The sequence below is a fragment of the Hemiscyllium ocellatum genome, chromosome 21, assembly GCF_020745735.1.
Source record: "Hemiscyllium ocellatum isolate sHemOce1 chromosome 21, sHemOce1.pat.X.cur, whole genome shotgun sequence".
NCBI lineage: Eukaryota > Metazoa > Chordata > Chondrichthyes > Orectolobiformes > Hemiscylliidae > Hemiscyllium > Hemiscyllium ocellatum.
The window spans coordinates 39536530-39561952 of NC_083421.1; the positions used below are offsets into that span (position 1 = coordinate 39536530).

Here is a 25423-nt window from a genome sequence, read left to right on the forward strand (position 1 = left end):
AGCAGTTTCTCAGTCCACTGTCTTTCATTCCGTCAAAAATGGCAGGGTGGGTATCCTCCAACATGGGACAAACAGTTATCTTCTAAGACAGAAGGTTGCCACATGTCTCTTCAGAGATGTTCATTCCTGTCTGCGACCACCGTGCACTTCCCATTCAAGTAATGCTAGCCACAATAAAGTGGCAAAACGCAATTTCTAATTGTCCCGTCCAGGTGTGCAGTCAAAGAATAGTCTGGGTAGTGATGGCTCCAAGCCTACCTAATATAATAAAGTGGCAGAACCATGTTTCTTTGGAATTTCTACCCACTAAAGTTGATTGTGGAATATCCTCCAATGAATGAAATGCTATCAATTTATTTCTATTTGTCATAAGACTGAAAGACCATTTTAAAAAAATAGAAAATGGAGTAGACCTGTTCAACCTGCCTCTGCAAATCAGTAAGATCATGGCTGATCCTACTTTCGAATCTGATTGCCCTTCTTGCTGTCTCTCATCTGTTCTCTTATTCTGAGACTGGGTTCTTGACCTGGGCTCTATCAAGTAGAATCCTGAACTCTTAAGGGAATCCCTCCATATCGGGGATCATCCTAGTGAACCTTCTCTGAACTGCCACTAAGGAAATTGTACTTTTCCTTAAGAAAAGTGGAGTAAGACTGCTCTCAATACTCTAAATGTGGTCTCACAAGCACCTTTGTACAGTTGTAGTAAGACTTCCTTAATTGTATATTTCAAGCGTTCAGAAATGAGATAACCAGGATCCAGAGAAAATATTTTCCAATCAGGGTGAAAGGGAAGGCTGGTAGGTATAGGGAATGCTGGATGACTAAAGAAATTGAGGGTTTGGTTAAGAAAAAGGAGGAAGCATATGTCAGGTACAGACAGAATAGATTGAGTGAATCCTTAGAGTTTAAAGGAAGTAGGAGTATACTTAGGAGGGAAATCAGGAGGGCAAAAAGGGGACATGAGATTGCTTTGGCAAATAGAATTAAGGAGAATCCAATGGGTTTTTTTTACAAATAGATAAGGACAAAAGGGTAACTAGGGAGAGAATAAGGCTCCTCAAAGATCAGCAAGGTGGCCTTTGTGTGGAGCCACAGAAATTGGGGGAGATACTAAATGAATATTTTGCATCAGTATTTACTGTGGAAAAGGATATGGAAGATGGAGTGTAGAGAAATAGATGGTGACCTCTTGCAAAATGTCCAGATTACAGAGGAGGAAGTGCTGGATGTTTTGAAACGGTTAAAGGTGGATAAATCCCCAGGACCTGATCAGGTGTACCCGAGAACTCTGTGGGAAGCTAGAGAAGTGATTGCTGGGCCTTTTACTGAGATATTTGTGTCATCGATAGTCACAGGTGAGGTGCCGGAAGGCTGGAGGTTGGCAAACGTGGTGCCACTGTTTAAGAAGGGTGGTAAGGACAAGCCAGGGAACTATAGACCGGTGAGCCTGACCTCAGTGGTGGGCATGTTGTTGGAGGGAGCCCTGAGGGACAGGATGTACATGTATTTGGAAAGGCAAGAACTGATTAGGGATAGTCAACATGGCCTTGTGTGTGGAAAATCATGTCTCACAAACTTGATTGAGTTGTTTGAAGAAGCAACAAAGAAGATTGGTGAGGACAGAGCAGTAGATGTGATCTATTTGGACTTCAGTAAGGCATTCGACAAGGTTCCCCATGGGAGACTGATTAGCAAGGTTAGATCTCATGGAATACAGGGAGAACTAGCCATTTGGATACAGAACTGGCTCAAAGGTAGAAGACAGAGGGCGGTGATGGAGGTTGTTTTTCAGACTGGAGGCCTGTGACCAGTGGAGTGCCACAAGGATCGGTGCTGGGTCCTCTACTTTTTGTCATTTACATACATGATTTGGATTCGAGCATAAGAGGTACAGTTAGTAAGTTTGCAGATGACATCAAAATTGGAGGTGTAGTGGACAGAGAAGAGGATTACCTCAGATTACAACAGAATCTGGATCAGATGGGCCAATGGGCTGAGAAGTTGGAGATGGAGTTTAATTCGGATAAATGCGAGGTGCTACATTTTGGGAAAGCAAATCTTAGCAGGACTTATACACTTAAGGTCCTAGGTAATGGTAAGGTCCTAGGGAGTGTTGCTGAACAAAGAGACCTTGGCGTGCAAGTTCATAGCTCCTTGAAAGTGGAGTCACTGGTAGATAGAATAATGAAGAAGGCATTTGGTATGCTTTCCTTTATTGGTCAGAGTATTGAGTACAGGAGTTGGGAGGTCACATTGTGGATGTACAGGACATTGGTTAGGCCACTGTTGGAATATTGTGTGCAGTTCTGGTCTCCTTTTCGGAAAGATGTTGTGAAACTTGAAAGGGTTCAGAAAAGATTTACAAGGATGTTGCCAGGGTTGGAGGATCTTAGCTACAGGGAGAGGCTGAACAGGCTTGGACTGTTTTCCCTGGAGCTTCGGAGGCTGAGGGGGTGACTTTATAGAGGTTTACAAAATTATGAGGGGCATGGATAGGATAAATAGGCAAAGTCTTTTCCATGGGGTCGGGGAGTCCAGAACTAGAAGGCATAGGTTTAGGGTGAGAGGGGAAAGATATAAAAGAGACCTAAGGGGCAACTTTTTCACGCAGAGGGTGGTATGTGTATGGAATGAGCTGCCAGAGAATGTGGTGGAGGCTGGTACAATTGCGACATTTAAGAGGCATTTGGATGGGTATGGACCGGGTGCTGGCAGGTGGACTAGATTGGGTTGGGATATCTGGTCGACATGGACGGGTTGGACCGAAGGGTCTGTTTCCATGCTGTACAGCTCTATGACTCTAACCCTCTTGAAATACAGGCCAATATTTCATAAGCCTTCCTTATTACCTGCTGCAGTAGTGTGCTAGCTTTCTGTGTTTCATGAACAAATACTACTTTAATTTGCAGCTTTCTGCATTTCATCCAAATTATTTGTTTTATTCTCAGCTTCAGTCCCGTTTACTTTGTCCATTATCTCCGTTGATAATTTTACTGCATGAGGAGAATTTCCAAAATTTTTTTTTTGGCTTTGACAGGTACACTAATTTCCTTATGCCATATCAACTGTCATTTATGTCTTTGGAATTTTCTACTTCTTTCCTGATGGGTTCACTGACCATTCTCTTTAAGCAATCTATTCTGGTCTTCATTCTCAAATTCATGATCTCCAGTTCTTAATACATACATATTTTTCATGCTTTATGAAATATTTCTTCATGATTAATGCTACAGCCTAATTGTAAATATTTAATCCATGGTGCAATATCATCAGTGATTTTATTGTCTTAAAAAAACCAAGTATGAATTATCTCACCAAAATAAACTAATGGGAATTCTACCCCAGAGGTTTTGTTGCTTTAGACGAAAATTCTAATGCATTTGGTTGTAATGGGTAAATGAACAAATGACAATGTTTCAACTGATCATGCACAATTTCTCAACATTAGTGGATAAGGACTGTGCAGTGAGGTGCATAGGCAGAAATTCTACTTTTGTAAGCATCATTTCACTCTTGTTTTTTAATGCAATATTATTTGCTCCTTTTATAGAAACTGTCACAGTCAGATCATTGTTTTAATCTGGCGCCTTGTACCTCGATTGAGACCCAACTTTGAACGCATGATTAGGAAACCATCTTGTAGATCAAATTATGATTTGCAGTGTCCACCCAACAAACGTGAAAAGAACTGTTGTACTCCATCAATGTCCATGGACCACAGGGAAAGTTGCCATATTGTGTATGATGGTACTGATGGAGTTGTACTGAACAGCTGGGAGCGACGTGAGGAGTTTGACAAATGTCCACGAATTGGGCCTACAATGTCAAAGGATAGGCCTGAGGGAGACAATATTCTCATCCTTTCTCCAATACAACATGGTAGCCAGGTATGCATGTTATAAAAACGAAGTTGGTTAATTGAATTAAATTGTGTGGTGGAAATATTGAAATATTTTGTTTGGGATGAAATAACTGGTGAATTTTAAGAAAGAGCAGGAGAGAGAAATTACTGTTCATAAGGGACTTAAAGAGCTTAGAGATTGTATGATTAGAAACTCATGACAGTAAATTTTCCATTTTACAGTACCCAAGCATTCAGAATTCTCATAGCTGGCAAAAATTTCAAACAAAATTTCCCACTTTTATAAATATGTAAAGTTTCTTGAAAAGTGCCTATTTGAACTTGATGTTGCAAGTTCTGTTGCACATGTGCTCACCTGACACATTGTAGTTCTCCCAACCACAAATAATAGCACTGCATGTCATCCTTCCTCACACAGGTACTATTATTGTTGAATTTGGGATTGTTATATCCAAAACCTTTCACTTGTGAATCAGTTGTCACCAAGGCAGATTCCTATGCAAGGACTAAAGCAAAAGCATTTCTTCTTGAAACACAAAATGGAAATGCATTGATCACCGTAGAAGCATAGAGAATTCTTTGTGAAAATTGAGTGTTAGAAGTGTAGAATTGCAACATATACTCATACTGATCAAACAAATCCTGTGAACAACATTTCCAGCATTGAACTTTGAAGAATGTTTGGATGTTCATAAGGATGTTCCATTACAGTGACATTAAATACAGAGGAAATTATAGACAGTGTTTTGAATTATGAGGAGTTTGACAAATGTCCACGAACTGGGCCTACAATGTCAAAGGATAGGCCTGAGGGAGCAATATTCTCATCCTTTCTCCAATACAACACGGTAGCCAGGTATGCATGAGGAGAGTGTGGTTAAGTGGGAGCAGATTTAAAGATTGCTATCAAAGGATTTGAAATGCTCAGAAACGTGCTGAATAGTAAACTGTTTTAGTTTTGAGAAGATTTGTAGCTCAGGTTGAGGTTCTGGATGTAGGTTTGCTCGCTGAGCTGGGAGGTTCATTTCCAGATGTTTCATCACCATACTAGGTCACATCTTCAGTGGGCCTCAGGCGAAGCAGTGTATGTGATTCCTGCTTTCTATTTATATGTTAATGCACAAATGCTAATGCATTTTCACTTGAATTCTCAAGTTTTGCATGTGAGAAGAAAAGAATGCTAGCAGGTAGATATAACAAATTTATTCAAGCGGGCTACTGAGCCTTACTCACCATCTGCTCAGTCCTCTACATTAGCTGCTATTCAAGGTGCAAGTCCTAGTTCTCTTGACGACCTTAATAAAATACTGCCTGATTTTCCAAAATTCAGTAAGCAAGTTGCACTGCCCTTTTGATAATTGAAGATCTTTGAATAAAAAAACACAAGAGTATGTTGTATTGGGCTTCTGTAAGAATACTTTTCTTGCAGCTAGCAGATTCACATACCTGGCATCCCCCATTCCCCTTACATGCTGGACAATGCGAGATTTAACTACTAAGATACAAAGAAGCTCTTAGGAAAATGTGCAAATCCTAAAATAAAGTCAATTAATGAAGTTGCTCTCAACAATCAAAATTAGTTCAGAAGATTGTATCAGCCATAGCCAAACTGACACTGGTAGTGAGTGGGGATAGGCAGTGTGAATGATGTATTGTGGGCAAACTACCACAAATTACCTTTAATTTGGCTATTTATTAAGGAACCTTGTAGACAATCCAGTACTGAAATAGTGATTTAAGTTTTATTGCATGTAGCAACCAAAAATAAGACCCCTCGCGTAAGCCGGTTAAACCTGTCAACCCAACTTGGCTACTACTGATTAATGGTGGAATCTGGCCAGGATTTCATCCAATGGTGGTCTGTCTTTGGAGGTGTCTAGGGGTTCATTCTTTATGCATTGTTGTTCTTTGAAGTTTTGCTGTTGAGTTGTTCTGATGTTGGATTTTTTGCAAACTTGAAGGAGGGAATACTTGTAATGTGACATTAATGATAATTCAATCGATTCTTTCATCCCTAACATTGACTACATCTCTGGAGACCTCAAGTCTGCAGCTTGCCTTCCTATCAGGAATAGTTTCCTGATTCCCTTTTACATTCAGGGTTAGCTGTTCTTTTTAAAAAAAACAGCCTTTCTTGCAATTCACCCCTTTTACTTCGGGACTTTGCTTATGCAGGCAGACATAATTTCCTATTTGTCACAAGACAGCAGCTTATCAACCAGTTTTTATCACTTCTCTCTCAGAAAAGAGATTGCTTATTGTTGGTTCTTCCCAGGGATGGATATTGAGCATGTTGCATTTAATTTCTTTATAACAGTTTCTCCCTGTTCCTTTCACCTCAAGAAACAGTTTATTCCAGAAAGAGTTGTTAAAGGTCTAAAGTTTACATCGTCACAGGTGGTGTAGAATTAGATAGCTACTCTGAATAGTGGGTCAGATAGAATCAGATATGACATGAGGGTTGTGAACAATTTGGGGGGAGCTGTGATGTTTCCTATGGGAATAAGGAATTTATTTAGGGTGTAGGTTTGCTTGCTGAGCTGGAGGTTTGATATCCAGGCGTTTCATTACCCGGCTAGGTAACATCAACAGTGGCGACCTCCAAGTGAAGCGAAGCTGTTGACTCCTGCTTTCTATATATATGTTTGTACTGGATGGGGTTCCTGGGGTTTGTGATGATGTCATTTCCTGTTCGTTTTCTGAGGGGTTGATAGATGGTATCTAGATCTATGTGTTTGTTTATGGCGTTGTGGTTGGAGTGCCAGGCCTCTAGGAATTTTCTAGCATGTCTTTGCTTAGCTTGCCCCAGGATAGATGTGTTGTCGCAGTCGAAATGGTGTTTTTTTTCCTCTGTGTGTAGGGCTACAAGGGAGAGAGGGTCGTGTCATTTTGTGGCTAGCTGGTGTTCATGTATCCTGGTGGCTAACTTTCTTCCTGTTTGTCCTACATAGTGTTTGTGGCAGTCCTCTCTCCCTTGTAGCCCATACACACGGAGGAGAAAAAAAAATCATTTCCACTGGGACAACACATCTGTCCTGGGACAGGCTAAGCAAAGACATGCCAGAGAATTCCTAGAGGCCTGGCACTCCAACCACAACGCCATAAACAAACACATAGATCTAGATACCATCTATCAACCCCTCAGAAAACGAACAGGAAATGACATCATTTCAAACCCCAGGAACCCCATCCAGGACAAACATATAAATAGAAAGCAGGAGACAACAGCTTCGCTTCACTTGGAGGTCGCCACTGATGATGTTACCTGGCCAGGTAATGAAACGTCTGGATATCAAACCTACAGCTCAGCGAGCGAACCTCAACCTGAGCTACAAACCTTGCAAGGAATTTTTTGTTGGATATGAACAAAATAAACCTGGAGCTTTTAGAAATTGGAACAGTTCTAAGGTTGAACTTTTTAGTGTTATGGATTGTGTTAATGTATCAGTTTACATGCTGAAACACGTCATCAAATTAAATTATGATCATTTTATGGTTAATGTTATTACTTTTCAGATTTTGAGGACAATACCTCAAGAAAACCATGTTATTTATGGTAAGTTGTAAGAATAATTATTAATGTAACCTCCTGATGTACAATATTTTCTTTCAGTCTGTAACAGAAGCTGTAAGTAAATATTTCATGTTGTCGGGTTAAGTGAGCCGAGAACTGAGGGGTCAGTAAGACTAGACTTTCATGTTTGAAAGAAACAAGATGGTTTCATCTATGGCAGCTGTGTCTTTAAATGAAGCAGTGACCAAAATGGGTCTTGGAATTATTTTCCAGACTATCTTCCTCACCCTTTCACCCTTCCTCATCCTTTAGTTCCTTCTTCTCTCATTTCTCCTTTAACTGAAATAATTCCTTGCTTTAACTTTCCAAGCTGGGATTGGTTACTCAATGATTTGATCTGTCTTTGAAGATTTTTAAAACTGTGATGTCTTGCTCCCATGTTTTGACACTTTCTTACCTCTGCTGTTCCTCTAGAACTGTCAATATTCCATAGCTCTCACTTCTTGGCCTTTCCTCATTCTGTTGCATTAGTTACATTGTAATCAATTAATGATACATACTAGATTACCAGAGCAAAACATAAGTTTGGTTGATATAGGTTCTCTATTGGAATTCCATTGTTGATTCATCTATGCAGAACATAACTGGTCATTTATATATCCATGCTTGAAGTCCATTTTTAAAATTCTACTAATTGTGAGTTTTACAGTACAGAATAAGATCAGTTTTAATTTATTCAAAGTAATCTCAGAAGAGGAATAAGACTGAACAGAGAGCAAGTTTAGTAATGAAGGCTTGAGGGAAAAAAGCATGGCTCTGAGGACTTTTTTTTAAATGGAGTATAGATAGGTATGGGGTGTAAATTCCAGATTACACAACTTGTATTGCTAAAATTGTGTCTATAAGTGTGAGATGACAGTAGGACAAGGTGCGCACAGTGAAGAAGGGGTGAGGAGTAAGTCTAGAGGGATTTGCTGGCATAAAAGTGCAGAGGTTCTGAAGGGATTTGTAAGTATAATGTTTACCATCCCTCAATAAAGGAAATGCCGTAATCATCTGCCCAAGGGGGTTTCTCCTCCTGGTTCTTTGCTTTCAACTTCAGTTGCTTGTGAACGTCTCGCATTTTACAGCTTCATAAAAACATTGGGCAGGAGGCCAGTGGCCCATCGAGGTTGCTCTGCCATTCAATATTATCATGACTGATCTAACTGGGTACCCTGTTCACACTTTCTCCTATATCTTTTGATCCATATGGTCATAAGAACTTCACCTTTTCTCTTTCCTGAAAGCCTTCAATTTTGGGGCTTCAAGAATTTTGTATGGCAGAGAATTCAACAAGCTCACCACTCTCTAGCTGAAGACATTCACCCTCATCTCTGTCCTAAAATGTCTGCCCTATTACCCTTAAACTGCGAGCCCTAATTCTGGACTTCAGTCATCAAGAACATCCTTCCTACATATAGCCTGTCTAAGCCTGTTAAAACTTTACAAGTTTCTATGAGATCTCCCCTCAGTCTTCTAAACTATAGTGAATATAGTTGTAACCAGTTAAGTCTCTCCCTCTACATCAGTTCTGCCATCCCAGGAGACCAAAATAGTGCATAATCCTCCAGTTTGGTCTGACGAATGCCCTGTACAGTTGCAGCAAGACATCCCTGCTTTTGTACTTGAATCTCCTCATTTTGAAGGCCAAAATACCATTTGCCGCCTGCTTCACCTGCAGCTTACTTTCAGCGACTGATGGATGAGGATTCTGACCTAGTACCTCCCCCTTTCCCAATCTATTGCCATCCGGATTATAATCTACCTACCCGTTTTTGCTATCTCACATTTACTTACATTATACTGTATCTGTCATGTATTGAAACAGACCCCTTCGGTACAATTTGTCCATGCTGATCAAATATCCCAACCTAATCTCGTCCCATTTGCCGGCACTTGACCCATATCCCTATATCCATCCTTTTAAATGTTGCAATTGTACCAGCCTCCTCCACTTCCTCTGGCAGCTCTTCCATTCATGCACCATCCTCTGCTTACTTGTCCAAATCACACTGTAGCTTCTCTGCATCCTTCTCAGCATACCCTTCTCCCAGCTTTGTGTCATCTGCAAACTTGGAGCTATGACATTTAGTTTCCTCATCTAAATCATGAATACATATTGTGAATAGCTGGGATCCAGACTTTGATCCCTGTGGGTACCCTGCTAGTCAGTGCCTGCCACTGGGGAGAAAAAAAACTCTGTCTATTCCTACTGTTTGTGTAGCTCCAGCGTTTTAACATTGTAAGAATGATGATATTGTCCTAAGTCAGTATAGTTTGTAACTTGGAGGGAAATTTACAGATGGTGCTCCAATGTATCTGCTGCCCTTATCATTCCAACTAGTTCTGCTTGTAGGTTTGCTAGCTGAGCTGAAAGCTTCATTTCCAGACATTTCATCACCCTACTAGTTAACCCCTTCAGTGGCCCTCTGGGCGAAGCACTGCTGATAATTCCTGCTTTCTATTTATATGTTTGGGTTTCTTTGGGTTGGTGATGTCATTTCCTGTGGTGATGTTATTTCCTATTCTTGTCGGGGTGGTAGATGGGGTCTAACTCTGTGTTTGTTGTTAGAGTTCCGGTTGGAATGCAGTGCTTCTAGGAATTCTGGTGAGTATAACTGTTTGGCTTGTCCTAGGATGGATGTGTTGTCCCAGTCGAAGTTGTGTCCTTCCTTATTTGTATGTAAGGATACTAGTGAGAGAGAGTCATGTTGTTTTGTGGCTAGTTGTTGTTCATGTGTCCTCGTGGCTAGTTTTCTCCCTTTTGTCCAATGTAGTGTTTGTTCCAGTTCTTGCACGGTATTTTGTAAATGGCATTAGTTTTGCTTGTTGTCTGTATTGGGCCTTTCAAGTTCATAAGCTGCTCTTTTACTGTGTTGGTGGTTTTGTGGGCTACCATGATGCAAGGGGGTCTTAACTAATAAACATCTTGATGTTTCACTTTGTTGACATAAGACCGGCAGACTTCTGTTACTGGATTTGTGCTGCATATCTGATTTCATAATACCTCCATTATCACAGTAGTGTGCCTACCATTTTACAGTTTGATAGCTCAAGATTGTTTTTGACTCTGAAGTGAGACTATAAATTAATTTGGATGCTTGGTGTTTTAAGGGACTGTGCAGTTTATTGAGATGTTTGTTAGTTTGGGCATTAAAAAATTGAAGAAATGTTCACGTTGTAAATGGGATTTTAGGAATTCGATTCTAGGAAGTTGGCAGAGTTCATAGCCTCTATAATAACCAATATAGTATTCCTTTATGCATTTAGAGTTGAATAAAAGTTAAGATAACAGCCTCCATCTTATGAGAAGATGGTTTGCATCATGTTGCCCAACTCAACTATGAATTGAACATCGTCTGACATGGCTTGACATGCAATCTCTGCCGCATTTGCTGCATACAATTTCCTGGTTCCTGTACTCCTTGGGCTGTCTTGGCCATCTGAGCTTTCCATTTCTGCTCCATTCCTGCTTGGGGCGGTGACTGTATTATTGCTAGACTGTTAATCCAGAGACCCTAGTATTGTTCTGGGAACCAGGGTTCAAATCCTGCCATGGCAGATGGTGGAATTGAAATTCAATAAAATTCTGCAAGTAAGAGCCTAATGCTGGTCGTGAATCCATTATCAATTATCAGAAAAACCTATTTGGTTCCTTATTATTCTTAGCTGATCTGGCCTACATGTGACTCCAAATCCACGGAGATGTGATTGACGCTTAACTGCCCCTTGGCAATTAGGGATGGGCAATAAATAGCTGGGCTAACCAATGATGTCCTCATCTGATGAATGAATAAAATAAAAATTTCCAATGCTCTTCCAAACACTCAGACTCCAATGATCATGGCCACCAGCAACGACCTTCTGGTTGTCTGTGTGACTGTCCCCTATCTTCACATCTTGCTTGCAGCTGTTCTTGGAGTGAAGTTATGGATGCCCAGGAAATCATGATAGAGCAGCTTGTTTATTGTACAGGAGGTATTTGGATGTATGGCTATCATCCATCTGAAGAACATGGCTGAGCTAGCATAGACATCATTGACTTAACAGTGAGTATATGGTGGCAGAATAAGCATATCCCAAGATAACTTGGTTGGTGACCTTATCCTTACCCCCTCTTGGTAGGGCACATCTGAGGAAACAAAGGTGAAAACTGTTCAGCTTGCCGCATTGTGTAGCAATGTTATCCAGGTCTCACCTCTGTAGATGAATATTCTGAAAATGCAGACTTGCTTGACTCTCGCAATTTGGTATTCTCTCCAAAGTTGGCATTATTCTGCAAATTCTTATTCAGCTTTTGCAATATATGTATTGTTTTCAACAATAAGTGACAGACAAGGTTCCGCATAGTAGACTGATTAGCAAGATTAGATTGTTCTCCCTGTATTGCACTAGCCATGTAAGTATAGAACTAGTTCTAAGGTAAAAGATAGAGGGTGGTGGCGGAGGGTTGCTTTTCAAACTGGAGGCCTGTGACCAGCGATATAGCAAAAGGATCAGAGTTGGGTCCAGTATTTCTTTGTCATTTATATAAATAATATGGATGTGAACATAGAAGGGATGATTAGTAATCTTGCAGATGATACCAAAATTGGTGGTGTAGCATGAAGCCAAAAAGGTGACCTCCAATTACAACGGGATTTTGATCAGATGGACCGGTCGGCTAAGCGGCAGATATTTAATTTAGATAAATGTGAGATGTTGCATTTTGGTAAGGCAAATCAGGGCAGGACCTGGGTAGTGTTGCTGAACAAAGAGACCTTGGAGTGCAGGTTCACAATTCCTTGAAAGTAGAGTTGGTTCGGTCAGTTTTGAAATATTGTGTGCAATTCTGGTCTCCCTGCTATAGGAAGGATGTTGTGAAACTTGAAAGGGTTCAGAAAAGACTTACAAGCATTTTGCCAGGGTTGAAGGGTTTGAAGTAGAGGAAGAGGCTGAATAGGCTGAAGCTCTTTTCCCTGGAACTTTAGAAGCTGAGGGGTGAGGTTATAGAAGTCCCCTTGAGGGGAATGGAAAGGGTGACTAGCCAAGTTCTTTTCCATAGGATAGGGAGAGTCCAAAACTAGAAGGCATAGGTTTAAGTTGAGAGGGGAACAATTTAAAAGGTACCTAAGAGGCATTTTTTTACATAGTTTGGTGTGTGTATGGAATGAGCTGCCAGAAGCTGGTATAAATACATTTAAAAAAGGCATCTGGATGGGTATATGAATAGGAAGGGTTTAGAGGGATATGGACCAATAGCTGAGAAATGGGACTAGATTAACTGAGAACATACAGTTGGCATGGGTGAGTTGAACCAAAGGCACTCTTTCCTTGCTGCAAAGCTATGACTGTATGCTATTGATTTGTAGAGCCTAAATATGTGAAGCTATCTGCAACCTCCATTGTCATATTTTTCATGTTTTAAGTTGATAGTGTGGCAATATTCTGGACCATGCTATTTCCCTTCCTGGTGATGGTCAAAGTAAATTCTTCACAGGCACAAGAGACTCTGTCCATTTGTAACTACAGAGATTCCTTGATATGAAATGTTAGTGCGTTAGAATCAGTAGAATAATTGCCTGTTGAGGTTTTGACACACATTTTGTTTTGGATTTCACGAACAACTTTCAATCAGTTCTAGGATATAAAAAGGTAAATAACCTGAAGGCATAGGACACTAGCAAAGAGAATAAAGTGCTAAAGGGTGTCAGTGCCAGAACACAACCATTGCATGTCCCATTTGCAAAGCTCAAAACATTTTCATTGTTGTTCCACTGTAACTGACATTATTCATTAACTTGTCTTGGAAAGAGGACTCATTATAGAGTCATAGAGATGTACAGCATGGAAACAGACCCTTTGGTTCAACCCATACAGTTATTAAGTTTGCAGATGACACCAAATTTGGAAGAGTAGTGGACAGCAAAGAAGGTTTCCTCCGATTACAATGGGATCTTGATCAGATGGGCCAATGGGCTGAGAAGTGGCAGATGAAGTTTAATTTAGATAAATGCGAAGTGCTGCGTTTTGGGAAAGCAAATTTTAGCAGGACTTATATACTTAATGGTAAGGTCCTAGGGAGTGTTGCTGAATAAGGAGACCTTGGAGTCAGGTTCATAGCTCCTTGAAAGTGGAGCCACAGGTAGATAGGATAGTGAAGAAGGCATTTGGTATGTTTAATTTTATTGGTCAGAGTATGGAGTACATGAGTTGGGAGGTCATGTTGTGGCTGTACACGACATTGGTTAGGCCATTGTTGGAATATTGCATACAATTCTGGTCTCCTTCCTATCAGAAAGATGTTGTGAAACTTGAAAGGGTTCAGAAAAGATTTACAAGGATGTTGCCAGGGTTGGAGGATTTGAGCTACAGGGAGAGGTTGAATAGGTTGGGGCTCTTTTCCTTGGAGCGTCGCAGGCTGAAGGGTGACCTTAGAGGTTTACAAAATTGAGGGGTATGGATAGGATAAATAGACAACGTCTTTTCCCTGGGTCCCAGAACTAGAGGGCATAGGTTTAGGGTGAGAGGGGAAAGATATAAAAGAGACCCAAATGGCAACTTTTTCACATAGGGGGTGGTACGTGTATGGAATGAGCTGCCAAAGGATGTGGTGGAGGCTGGTACAATTGCAACATTTAAAAGGCATTTGGATGGGTATATGAATAGGAACGATTTGGAGGGAAATGGGCCAGGTGCTGGCAGGTGGGACGAGATTGGGTTGGGATAACTGGTCAGCATGGACGGGTTGGACCGAACGGTTTGTTTCCATGCTGTATCTCGATGATGAGCAGCATCTACTTACAATTTAACTGCTAATTGTATTTACTAACATTCAGCAGCTGTTAAGGTTAAAATTTGGACTCCGTGCCTTTATTAATCCAGTCCTTAGTGTTTATCTTACTGGTGCTTCTGTGCAAAGCTGCCTTTGTGGTTGCAACATAGCTTGTTGAAGGCTGTTCCCTTTCAGTGAGGGAGACTATGCCTGACCATTCAGGATGCTGTCAAAAAGCTGACTAAATAAGGCATAGCGTTTGGATGGCCAGAAGAAAAACACTGGGAGATTAGAACTGGTGAGAGAATGAGAGCTGTCATTTAAGAACAAACAGTATGAAGTATATGTTAATGTTCAATTGTTTACAGGTGGCACATTTTACTTGTGGATCCACTTCTGTCATGTATGTAGGAACAGATTGAAACTGTTGAATTTAAAGGTTGTTATATGTCACTGTAAATAAAAGCTTCAAAATGCACGTAACAGTTAGGTTCCAGTCCTGTCCTTTACCTGGCTATCTAGTTTGTGTGCAGTCATACACCTGAGAATCCACCAGGGCAACACTGCAGTAATCCTGTGTGTATACTGCAGGGCAAATTGCTGGGCTATAGTGGCCCGCTGTGAGTTCCTTTGAACACTGGTACTTGCAGCTTTTGCATCAGTAGTCTGAGCCTTCATTGCAGCAGAATGGATTTGAAGGACATCATTCTGAACAGTGGAGCATTGATATATTAGATAGTGGATGATTATTGCTAGAGCTGCAATGAAAACAGAAGGATTGACACCAGTTTGTCTCCTGAATGGATCCAAAAGTTTTTTGTCTTGAAGTTGATCACCATTTTCATACTGGAGTGGCAGAATTCTCAGCTCTTATTGCACTTATTGTATTTCCCACCTCAAAACCACTTTGGAACAACTTCTAGCACTGCTGCAGTGAAATTGCAATTCCCTTTTAAGAAGTACAAACCCGCTTTAAGCGGTGCAGGCAAACTTGACCCTTTGGTTTGCAATGGTTGTGCACTATGATTGGAGAGGCACTGGCCTTGTGGTATTATTGTTGGACTGTTGATAATGTTCTCGGGACCTGGGTTCGAATAACATCACAGCAGATAATGGAATTTGAAAACAAAAGAATAAAATAGAATTGAGTCTAATGATAACCGTGAATACATTCTCCATTGTCAGAAAAATCCATCTGGTTCACAAAATGTCCTATAGGGAAGGAAACTGCCATCCTTAGCTAGTCTGGTCTACCTATGACTCCAGACACACAGCAATGTGGTTGACAATTAACTACCCTAGAGGAAATTGGAGATTGCTATGCGAACATTTATATTGCCCATGATGTCCTCACCCTGCAAATTAATTTTAACAATCCCTAGCCTATGGAAAACATCAGTGGTGCTGAGGTGGAGATGGTTAAATGCGCTAAGTTTGTGGGAGTTTGATCACTGACCATCTGACCTAGTCCACCCACGTTGATGTGATGGTCAAGACAGCACAACAAAGCCTCTGCTTCCTCAGGAGTGTAAGGAATTCAGCAGGTCTACAAAGACTGTTCACAATTTTAAAAATTGCACCTTGTAAAGCATCCTATCTGGATGCATTACAGCCTGGTATGGCAACTGCTGTTCCCAAGACCACAAGAAAGTACAGAGTCATGAACATAACCATCACGCAAACCAGCCTTCCATCCATTGACTGCATCTATTCTTCCTGCTACCTCAGGAAAGCAACCAACATAATCGAAGATCCCTCCCACTCTGGGTATCCTATTTTCTACTCCCTCCCAATGGGCAGAAGATATGAAAGTTCAAATACATGTAAGAATAAATTTGAAAAAGCCTTTCCCTGCTGTTATCAGACTTTTGAACAAACCTCTCAATTCTGAATTCTCCCTTCACCTTCTCTGTGGCCGTAACACTGTACCACCCTGAAGCACTTTGTGATCTGCTTATGTCGTATGCAAAACAACACTTTTTTTCGCGGTTTCTCAGTACATGTGACAACAATAAATTGATCAATCAATCACTGGTTGTATGCTGTGATTATGTAAAAGTCCAGACAGCAGAAAGCATACACGTCAAAATCCTGTTTCTGCTTTCTTGCTTTGCAAGTTTCTGGCCTGCCCTTGCCTTTCACGAATGCAAACCAATTGGAAAATATGACACTATTATGAAGGATATCTTGCAAACCAGCAAAGTATTTTATAACATATAATGTATGTGTAATTGATGAGGAATGTTGTCTATGTTGGACAAAGTAGTGTGGAAGCTTGATTTTGATGAGTAAAATGACTGATTAGCACTCATCCCATATTGATTCGCTAACAGTCATAAACAGAGTTTTTAACAATACATTGGTCAATTTGTTTAATTTTGTCAGAATTTCTCAAATTTATCATTGTGATATCCTTGAAGGACAGCACTCAAAACCATTTTACTGTAAAACTACAATTTTGTATTGCTGAAATTGTGATTTTGGTCAATTTTTGAATACACACAACAGCTAACATACTATTTATTTATTTATGGATATTTACCACAAAACTAGCTTAACTGTAAGTGTATAAACTTATTTTCCCATATAAATTTATGTCAAACATTTAATATTAGTCAGATGTTTAATATTAACAAAAAGCAAAATTTAGATTTTTTTTGCACATTACAAATGTGTAAAAGTTATCTATGGTACGGCACATCCTTAAAAATGGTGGTCTTTAATTCATAAGTGTTACGCAGCACATTCTCAAATTTATTTCTGATTGGGATTACTGCTTTGATTGGCATAACATGCTTATTTCCAAAAATTCAAACTTTTCTGTTATTTGAAAACTTAAAGATGTTTTCATTACTTTTTCTTGTAGCAAATGTAGGCCGAAGCAGAATTCAAGGTGGCCCAGAGAGAAAGCAGTCACTAATAGGATCTTCCACAGATATCTTGAAATCAACTGTACAAGCAGTGAAGAATTATGGGAATTACAGAAACTGCACAATTGTGAGATCTCATATTCCCCATGCTAACTATGGGACATGCATGACACTTACTCCAAAAATTTTGGTGTTCCCTCTCTTTGTTCAGGTAATATTTTTGAATTTTAAATTTAATTTCACACAGATTTGAAGGGAAGGTTATTTATTGCAATGATATCTTTGGATGAATGTAGTTAATTTCATTGTGTAACTTTTTTCTTGAAAATCTTGAACTCCTTGATAGTCCTTTGTGCTCTAGACCATGACTGACATCTACTAATAGTATGAATGAGTTTATGGCAGTCTTCCTGGCCAATATCATATGTGAGTCTTTGTGTGCCTGTAATGAGCACACTCAGGAACATGTATAAGAATTGGAGCCAAGAGTAGACCATCTGGCCTTCCAAACTTCTGTCCCACTTTCTATTTGTGTGTCTTGGTCTTTTGTGATGGGTGATATCACTTCCAGTTCTTTATCTGAGAGGTTGGTAAATGGGGCGTAAATTGATGTGTTTGATGATGGAGTTCTGGTTTGAATGCCTGGCCTCTAGGAATTCCCGTGTGTGTCTTTGTTTAACCTGTCCCAGGATGGATGTATTGCCCCAGTCGAACTGTTGTCTTCCTTCATCTATGTATAAGGATGCTAAGATAGTTGATCAGGTCTTTTGGTGGCTAGTTGCTGCTCGTGTATCCTAGTAGCTAGTTTCCTGCCTGTCAGTCTGATGTTGTATTTATTGCAGTCCTTGCAGGGTATTTTGTATATGACGTTCATTTGGCTGGTTGTTGGTACAGGGTCATTTAGACTCTTTAATTGCAGTTTCAGTGCGTTGGTAGGTTTGTGGTCTACCGTGATGCCAAGGGACTGGAATAATCTAGTCGTCATCTCTGAGTTGTCATTAATGTATGGTAAGGTGGCTAAAGTCTCTGGGTGTGTTCAAGTTTGTTATGTAAGTATTCTTAAATCAACTGTTTTAAGGTAAGCATACAGGTACAAAGCTCATTAAGAAAGCAAAAGTATGTAGGCCTTTATAACAAGAGAATTTGACTACAGGAGCGGGGATGTTTAGTGCAATTTTACAGGGTCTTGGTGAAACTGCAGGTAGGGTATTGTGTGCAGTTTTAGTCTCCATCTCTGACGAAGAATATTCTGACTATGGATGAAGGACACCAAAAGTTTATCAGAATGATTCCTCAGAATGGAGAACTGAAGTATGAAGAAAGACTGGATTGGCTAAGATTATACTCATTGGAATTTTAAAAAAGGAGTTGGTGGGGGGAGGGAGCCCATGGAAATATATAAAATTCTGCCAAGACTAGTTGAGGTAATGCAGAAAGTATATTCCCAATGACCAGGATGTCCAGAAGCAGATGTCATGGTCTAAAGATACAGGATCGACTATTTAGGATTAAGGTGAGGGGATTTTTTTTTCAGCCAGAGTGGTGGGCTTGGAGAGTTCTCTGCTATAGAAAGTGGTTGAGACCAAAACATTGAATGTTTTCAAGAAGGAGTTAGATATAGTTGTTAAGACTAAAGAGATCAAAGGGGTGTGGTGAAAGCAGGAACAGGTCACTAAGTTATCAGCCATGATCATATTGAATGGCAAGCAGTCTCAAAGGGACGAATGGCTTAATGCTACTCAAAGTTTCTGTTTCCAGTGCAGTCTGTTCTCTGGTTGACTTCAGAACATGCAGTTCTAAGAAGCTATTCTGAAAATGTTCTATAAATTCTTTATCTAGACTACTTTTGTGCTTTGGCTTTTTTCCTAGCTACTAGGATACACGAGCAGCAACTAGCCACCAAAAGACCTGATCAACTATCTTAGCATCCTTAGATTTAAATCCCCATGGTTATTGTCAAAGCTTCTGATAAACTCCAATTGCTTCTTTCTTTCTACTTTTTTTATACTTACATTTGGTTGTTGTATGAGAGCTTATAGACCTTTCCCAAAGTGACTGCTTATCTTTACCATTTCTCATCTCAAATCAAACTGCCTCTAACATTCTGGTTTCCCGAATGTAAATCAATCCCCTCTAATGTAAGTCATGTCTTTCTATTGTGCCAGTTTTCCTAGCTTCTTGACATTTTAAAATGTCATATTAATGTTCAGATTCCAATCTGTCATTCTGAAGTCAGGACCAGTAATATCTCAGGTCAGACTTATTTATTTCAATTACTTGCTTTTCCTTTCTCCACATTAATGACATGTAAAAATCTTTTCACCTGTTTGCTGAAGGAGCTCATGCAGTCATGTTAAGTTAACATTACAGGTTATATATACAAATAAGCAGTAAGCAATGTTTGTCTCTACACAATGTCCTTTCTGACAAACATGCAGTTTGCACTAAACTGTAAGTAATACCAGTGCACAAGGTTATTTTGGAAGTACGCCCACACTCTTGAGGTTAACTGTACTGGCTATAGTGGGCAACAGCTCTCTAACATCCTGTTCTTTTTGATATGCAAATCTCAACTAACTGTTAAGAATTTTGCAGCAAAGGTCCAGACAGAGGAAATGCTTTCAAAACTTGATTGGTTTGTGCTTCAGCTGCAAAAGTTGTGAAAACCACTCGAACCTTTCCTTCTCAGGGTGGAACTTAGTCCATTTGTGCTATTGTCTAATTTTTTTTCCGAAAAGTGTAGTTTTCAAGTGATTAAAGCTACTTTAAAATTGAAAATTATCATGGAGGTTACAATTTCAAAGATACTAGTAAGTGCTAACTTGAACGGTCACACAAAATTGAAGTCTGACTTAACAAATTGTTGCAACTAATTTATATTATTATTTGCAGCCCCTAGATCTGTGCAACCCAGCACGGTCACTGCTCCTTTCAGAAAACATACTTTTCCTTGATGGCACAAGTAGACCATTGAAGGTAAGTACTTAATGTTTTAATGCAGAAATAAGAAATTACTATTTTTTGATTGTTTTCTGTATTACTCAATCTACATAATGTTCAAATTCTTCACTGTGCCTAGAGGAATCTTGATCAAATGGAAAACCATGAATAGTTGGAAAGAAAGAAGGAATAACTTAGCTATATCATGCTTTAAATCTCACACTGTCTCTAACCACTTTAAAACCAGTAAAGTACTTTTGAAATGTAGTCCTTCTGGTAATGTAGCCAAACATATGAGCCAATTTGCACAGAACTAAATCCCATAAACAGTTAGTGAAGAGATAACCTCTTCTTGACAGTCTTGGGTGATGACTAAAAATTGGGAATTGGAAAGAAATCTCAAAAAGACATAGAATACTTTATAGCTGAGGCCATGTCTCATCTGAAAGATGCCGCGTCTGACAATGAAGTGTTGTCTTTAATTATGTTTGTGTCTCTGGAATACACTTAATTACTCAATTGTCTGACTGAGAGACAGATGTTCTACCAATAAACAAGCCATGCATTAAAAAGAACTATTTTTATAGCATTACTCTGTTTCCTTTTGAAGGGATTAAATTGCACATGATTATGGTTCCACGTGTACCAGATTCCCTCTTGTACTTAATCTAAATCTTCATGTATTAGCTTGGACAAGTAGATATTGACAAAGCATGTAAGACCAATTCTATTCTGATCTGTTATTTATATAGATGTGCTTTCCAATGGATAAAAACTTGGAAACAGGAATGCTGTCTGAATGTCTCCTTTCTGATTCGAACCAAAAAATACTAAATCTTTCACTGAGGTCCTCTGAGCTTGAGACTAGGATTGAATTTGGGGCCATATATGTTGATCTTGAAATTTTTCAGCAGCTGATAGTAGGTTGAAAAATCCACAATGGAGCACAGGCTCTCAAGATGCAGATACATCAAAGTTCCTTCACTGTTCAATGAGCAATTCTATCTCCGATTCACTGAAAAGCAAAGAGAAACCTTTGCTTTATGGAGGAAGTTGTAACACTGAACAATGTTAGTTCTGCAACCGTATCTGTAACACCAAACATAATGGGGGACATAATCTTTGAACTTCAACTCAGGGCTAATTGTGAATTCGCAATTAAGTTATTTAATGAAGATAATTGTGGAAATGTGTCTCTTCCAGCAAGATGCATATACAAGATCAACTGTAGTGTCTAAAAGTGATGATACTAACCATGGGGCAGTTTTACGGAGGTTGGGAAAAAAGAAATGAATGTGGATTAATCAGATAGAATTGTTACTGATAAAAGAGGTGCCAAAAAATTGGGTGGCCCAAGCAATGTCATCCTCTTTCATACCCTATTTTGTTTTCAAAAGCAGTGACAGAAATCCTCAAATAACTGCAAATACATGCTGACGCATGCTAAGATACCTTTGAAAATAACTGGTCATAGTCAGATGTCTTACTATCAAAAGCTTGGTTGAAAATTCAAATGTTATTTTTGCAAGAATCAAAGATTCCGTATTTGGGAACTTTGAAAACTAAAAGACTGTGCTGATGATTTAAATCAGTTTACTCAATTCATAGCAACCTCATCTGTAAAATTACACAAAGTTCTAGCAGAATGGGGCAGTTTCTGAATTGTCAGAGATCACATATATGATCAAGGATGCATTTTAGGACTGTGCGGAGATCTTGATGTGCTGACCTCCATGGAAATTACCTGGGAAGTTTGAACTTCCAATGGCTAATTCCCTTGCTTTTCAAGAAACCCAGTAAATGTCTCTGTCTGAGTCAGGATTAGAGACTTAGGACAATTCTGTGGAGTTTCCCAGCAAATATTAGACAGACTAGGATAGAGAGTAATTTGAGCTCAATTTCATAACTGATCTCCTAAGCAATAAAGCTGATATTCCAACTAGCCTACCTGAACCCATGCCAACTACTCAATCAGCTATCTGACTAATCCCCCACCATTACCAGCTTTGACTATACTCAACTACCATCCCCCGACCAACCAGACCTGACTAGCTACATCTACCGACTCATCCATCTCTCCAGCAACCACCCCCACCCATACCATCCACCTGATACCCTCTCTTTCCATATGCCAATGATTACTGCTTGTCAGAAGATCTGGGCTAATAAATTCCATAGGCTTATCCTGAATGTTTTGTGCTGTTCTTCAAATTTGCTGTACGTAAAATGCTCAAAGTAGACAGCTGCCATAAACCTTGGAGAAAATATAATATTTGTAGAAAAGAATTGTGCACATTTTAGAACTGTGTCTGATGTAAATAACACATCTGTGAAATTTTTAATTAGCATCAGTTCATTGCTCTGTAGTTTTAATTTAGACATAGGTCTGAATTATGGACCTGATTTTTATCTCTAAGTGAATCCGTTTTGAGTGAGTTAAAACTGTAGTCCATATACTGGCCTTTATTGCTGTATTAACACGGAGCTCACCTTAGTGTGAGATAAGAAATATGTTTTTTGCAATTCTTAGTATTCAACACCTGCGTATATACTTGAAAAAACAAAATATATCTTGGAGATAAAATCCGGGGAAGACAATAATGCAACAATGCATTTTGGTGGCCAGTTTCCCGGAGTGATTTTAATCAACGCCATTGATTTTACAATTTATCTACCAAATGTATGAGCAATATAATCAGGACATATATTTTGCATTTTGCAAACTTAATGGTGGTTTTGTGCCTACATAGCGACCTATGTAGTTCAAAATGCAGAGGGTGTGATTTGGCAATATCTCAAAGGTGAATAGAGATCAACTATTCACAACATGTGGGCAGTTAGCTTGAGTAGCCTGGTTTAGTTGTGCATTACCCTCAGCAAATACAGCTAAAATTTAAACAAAAATGATACTGTGAATGTGGAATTACCATCAGTGGAAATAGCAGGGCTGTGATGCACAACTGTGATCACAGTTAAATATGATTCAGATTACAAAGTGATTACATTGGAGTTTTAATGGTTTCCTTAGGGAAATTAACATATTTTCAAAGTATTATTTTCTTGAAGGATTTACTTGTGTGATATCTATTCCTGAGGGAATAAATAACATACAGAAAGTCAGAAAAATGGCATGTCTATGGTAAAAGGTATGGATTGGGCTGGCTGGTTATCTGTTTCCACATCTAATGGCCAAACTTACATCAAGATGTGTTACCTTGCAATCATAGTTTGTTTAGTCAGGGTATTTGTATTCAAAGTTTGGGAGAAGATTTGTAGCTCGGGTGCTCGTTGTTGTGGTTCTGTTTGCCGAGCTGGGAATTTGTGTTGCAGACGTTTCGTCCCCTGTCTAGGTGACATCCTCAGTGCTTGGGAGCCTTCTGTGAAGCGCTTCTGTGATGTTTCCTCCGGCATTTATAGTGATCACAGAAGCGCTTCACAGGAGGCTCCCAAGCACTGAGGATGTCACCTAGACAGGGGGTAAAACGTCTGCAACACAAATTCCCAGCTTGGCGAACAGAACCACAACAACGTATTTGTATTTTCAGAAATTGTACAATATGCACTGCCCATAGATCATTTTAAATTGTAAATTTTTACACCTTTTAACATCTAAACTGACTGATTTTATTTGGTATGTTTATCTACTTGTGTCAATGCAAAGTCTAAATCTTCTAAAATTTCAAATGACAAAATTAAACAATTACTCAATTTTTCAAAGGAAAAGCTAATTTATTGTTTAAATCTGTTACTCAGAATTGCTAAAATAATGGTTGTAAGAAAATGCATCCATTGTTATTATTCCAGAGATCCATTTGGTAAATTGTATAATTGAAATTAGTCCTGATGAAATTTTATAACCGTTTATGTCGTTGCAAATTTGAAGTAAGCAACTCGTATCTTTGTGACCACACTTGAAATTTGCTTTTTTTTATGCTGATGCTAATTAATACCCTCCACAATCAAACACAAATAATATGCCATTACCAGTGTTTTGTCTGGAGTCAACTTTTATTTTGATGCTGGAAATCAGAAATAAACACAGTAGGTTGTAAAGCTACTCAACTGGTCAGGCAGTGAAGAGGGAAGTAGTCAAAAGGCTGTCAATCTTAAAATATTGCACTAAATTTTATGAGAATTTTTTTATTCATTTGGTGGAATGTGGGTGTTGCTGGCCGGCCAGCATGTATTGCCTGTCCCTAATTGCCTTTGAGAAGGTGGTCATGAACTGCCTTAGAACATAGAACATTACAATGCAGTGCAGGACCTTCACCTCTCTATGTTACACCAATCTGAAGCCCATCAATCCTACGCTATTCCATTTTCATTCATATGTCTATCCAGCTACCATTTAAATGCCGTGAAAGGTGGCATGTCTGCTACTGTTGCAGGCAGTGCATTCCATGCCCTGACTACTCTGAGTAAAGAAACTACCTCTGACATCTATCTTATATCTATCACCTCTCAATTTAAAGCTACATCTTCTTGTGCAAGCTTTCACCATCCGAGGAATGTCCACCTATCTGACCCTCTGATTATCTTGTATGTCTCATTTAAGTCACCTCTCAACCTTCTCTGTAATGAAAACAGCCTCAAGTCCCTCAGCCTTTCCTCATAAGACCTTCCCTCCATACCAGGCAATATCCTGGTAAATCTCCTCTGAACCTCTCCAAAGCGTCCACATCCTTCCTATAATGTGACCAGAACTCTGTGCAATATTCCAAGTGCGGCTGCATCAGCAGTTTGTACAGCTGCAGCATGGCCTCATGACTCTGGAAATCAATCCCTCTACCAATAAATCTTTGAGGAGAAAGTGAGGACTGGAGATCAGCTGAAAATGTGTTGCTGGAAAAGCGCAACAGGTCAGGCAGCTCCAAGGAGCAGGAGAATTGATGTTTCGGGCATCAGGAATGAGGAAAGTGTGTCCAGCAGGCTAGACCATAGCAACACGATGGCCGGAGGAAGAGCGCCTCATCTTCCGCCTAGGAACCCTCCAACCACAAGGGATGAACTCCGATATCTCCAGTTTCCTCATTTCCCCTCCCCCCACCTTGTCTCAGTCAAATCCCTCGAACTCAGCACCACCTTCCTGACCTCTCCGCCCCACCCCCACTCCGGCCTATCACCCTCACCTTGACTTCCTTCCACCTATTGCATTTCCAACGCCCCTCCCCTAAGTCCCTCCTCCCTACCTTTTACCTTAGCCTGCTGGACACACTTTCCTCATTCCTGAAGAAGGGCTCATGCCAGAAATGTCGATTCTCCTGCTCCTTGGATGCTGCCTGACCTGCTGCGCTTTTCCAGCAACACATTTTCAGCCCTCTATCAATAAAACCTAATACACCGCATGTCACCTTAACAACGCTATCAACCTGGGTGGCAACTTTCAGGGATTTGTGAACATCAACACTGAGAACTCTCTGCTCATCTACACTACCAAG

At 39.8% G+C, this 25423-nt stretch overlaps 1 protein-coding gene across 5 annotated transcripts in view; it reads left to right on the forward strand.

The window, feature by feature from the left end:
• rgs3a (regulator of G protein signaling 3a) overlaps positions 1-25423 on the forward strand; it is a 218522-nt gene that overhangs the window by 67906 nt on the left and 125193 nt on the right. For 4 of the 5 annotated variants that reach the window (XM_060841350.1, XM_060841351.1, XM_060841352.1 and 1 more), the window contains 4 exons: positions 3554-3890; positions 7382-7421; positions 17042-17256; positions 19938-20021. In XM_060841350.1, coding sequence (XP_060697333.1) covers positions 3554-3890; positions 7382-7421; positions 17042-17256; positions 19938-20021 — 676 coding nt within the window. Of the gene's footprint in view, positions 1-3553; positions 3891-7381; positions 7422-17041; positions 17257-19789; positions 19856-19937; positions 20022-25423 lie in introns of those variants that run through there. The other variant, XM_060841354.1, reaches the window with a different exon arrangement.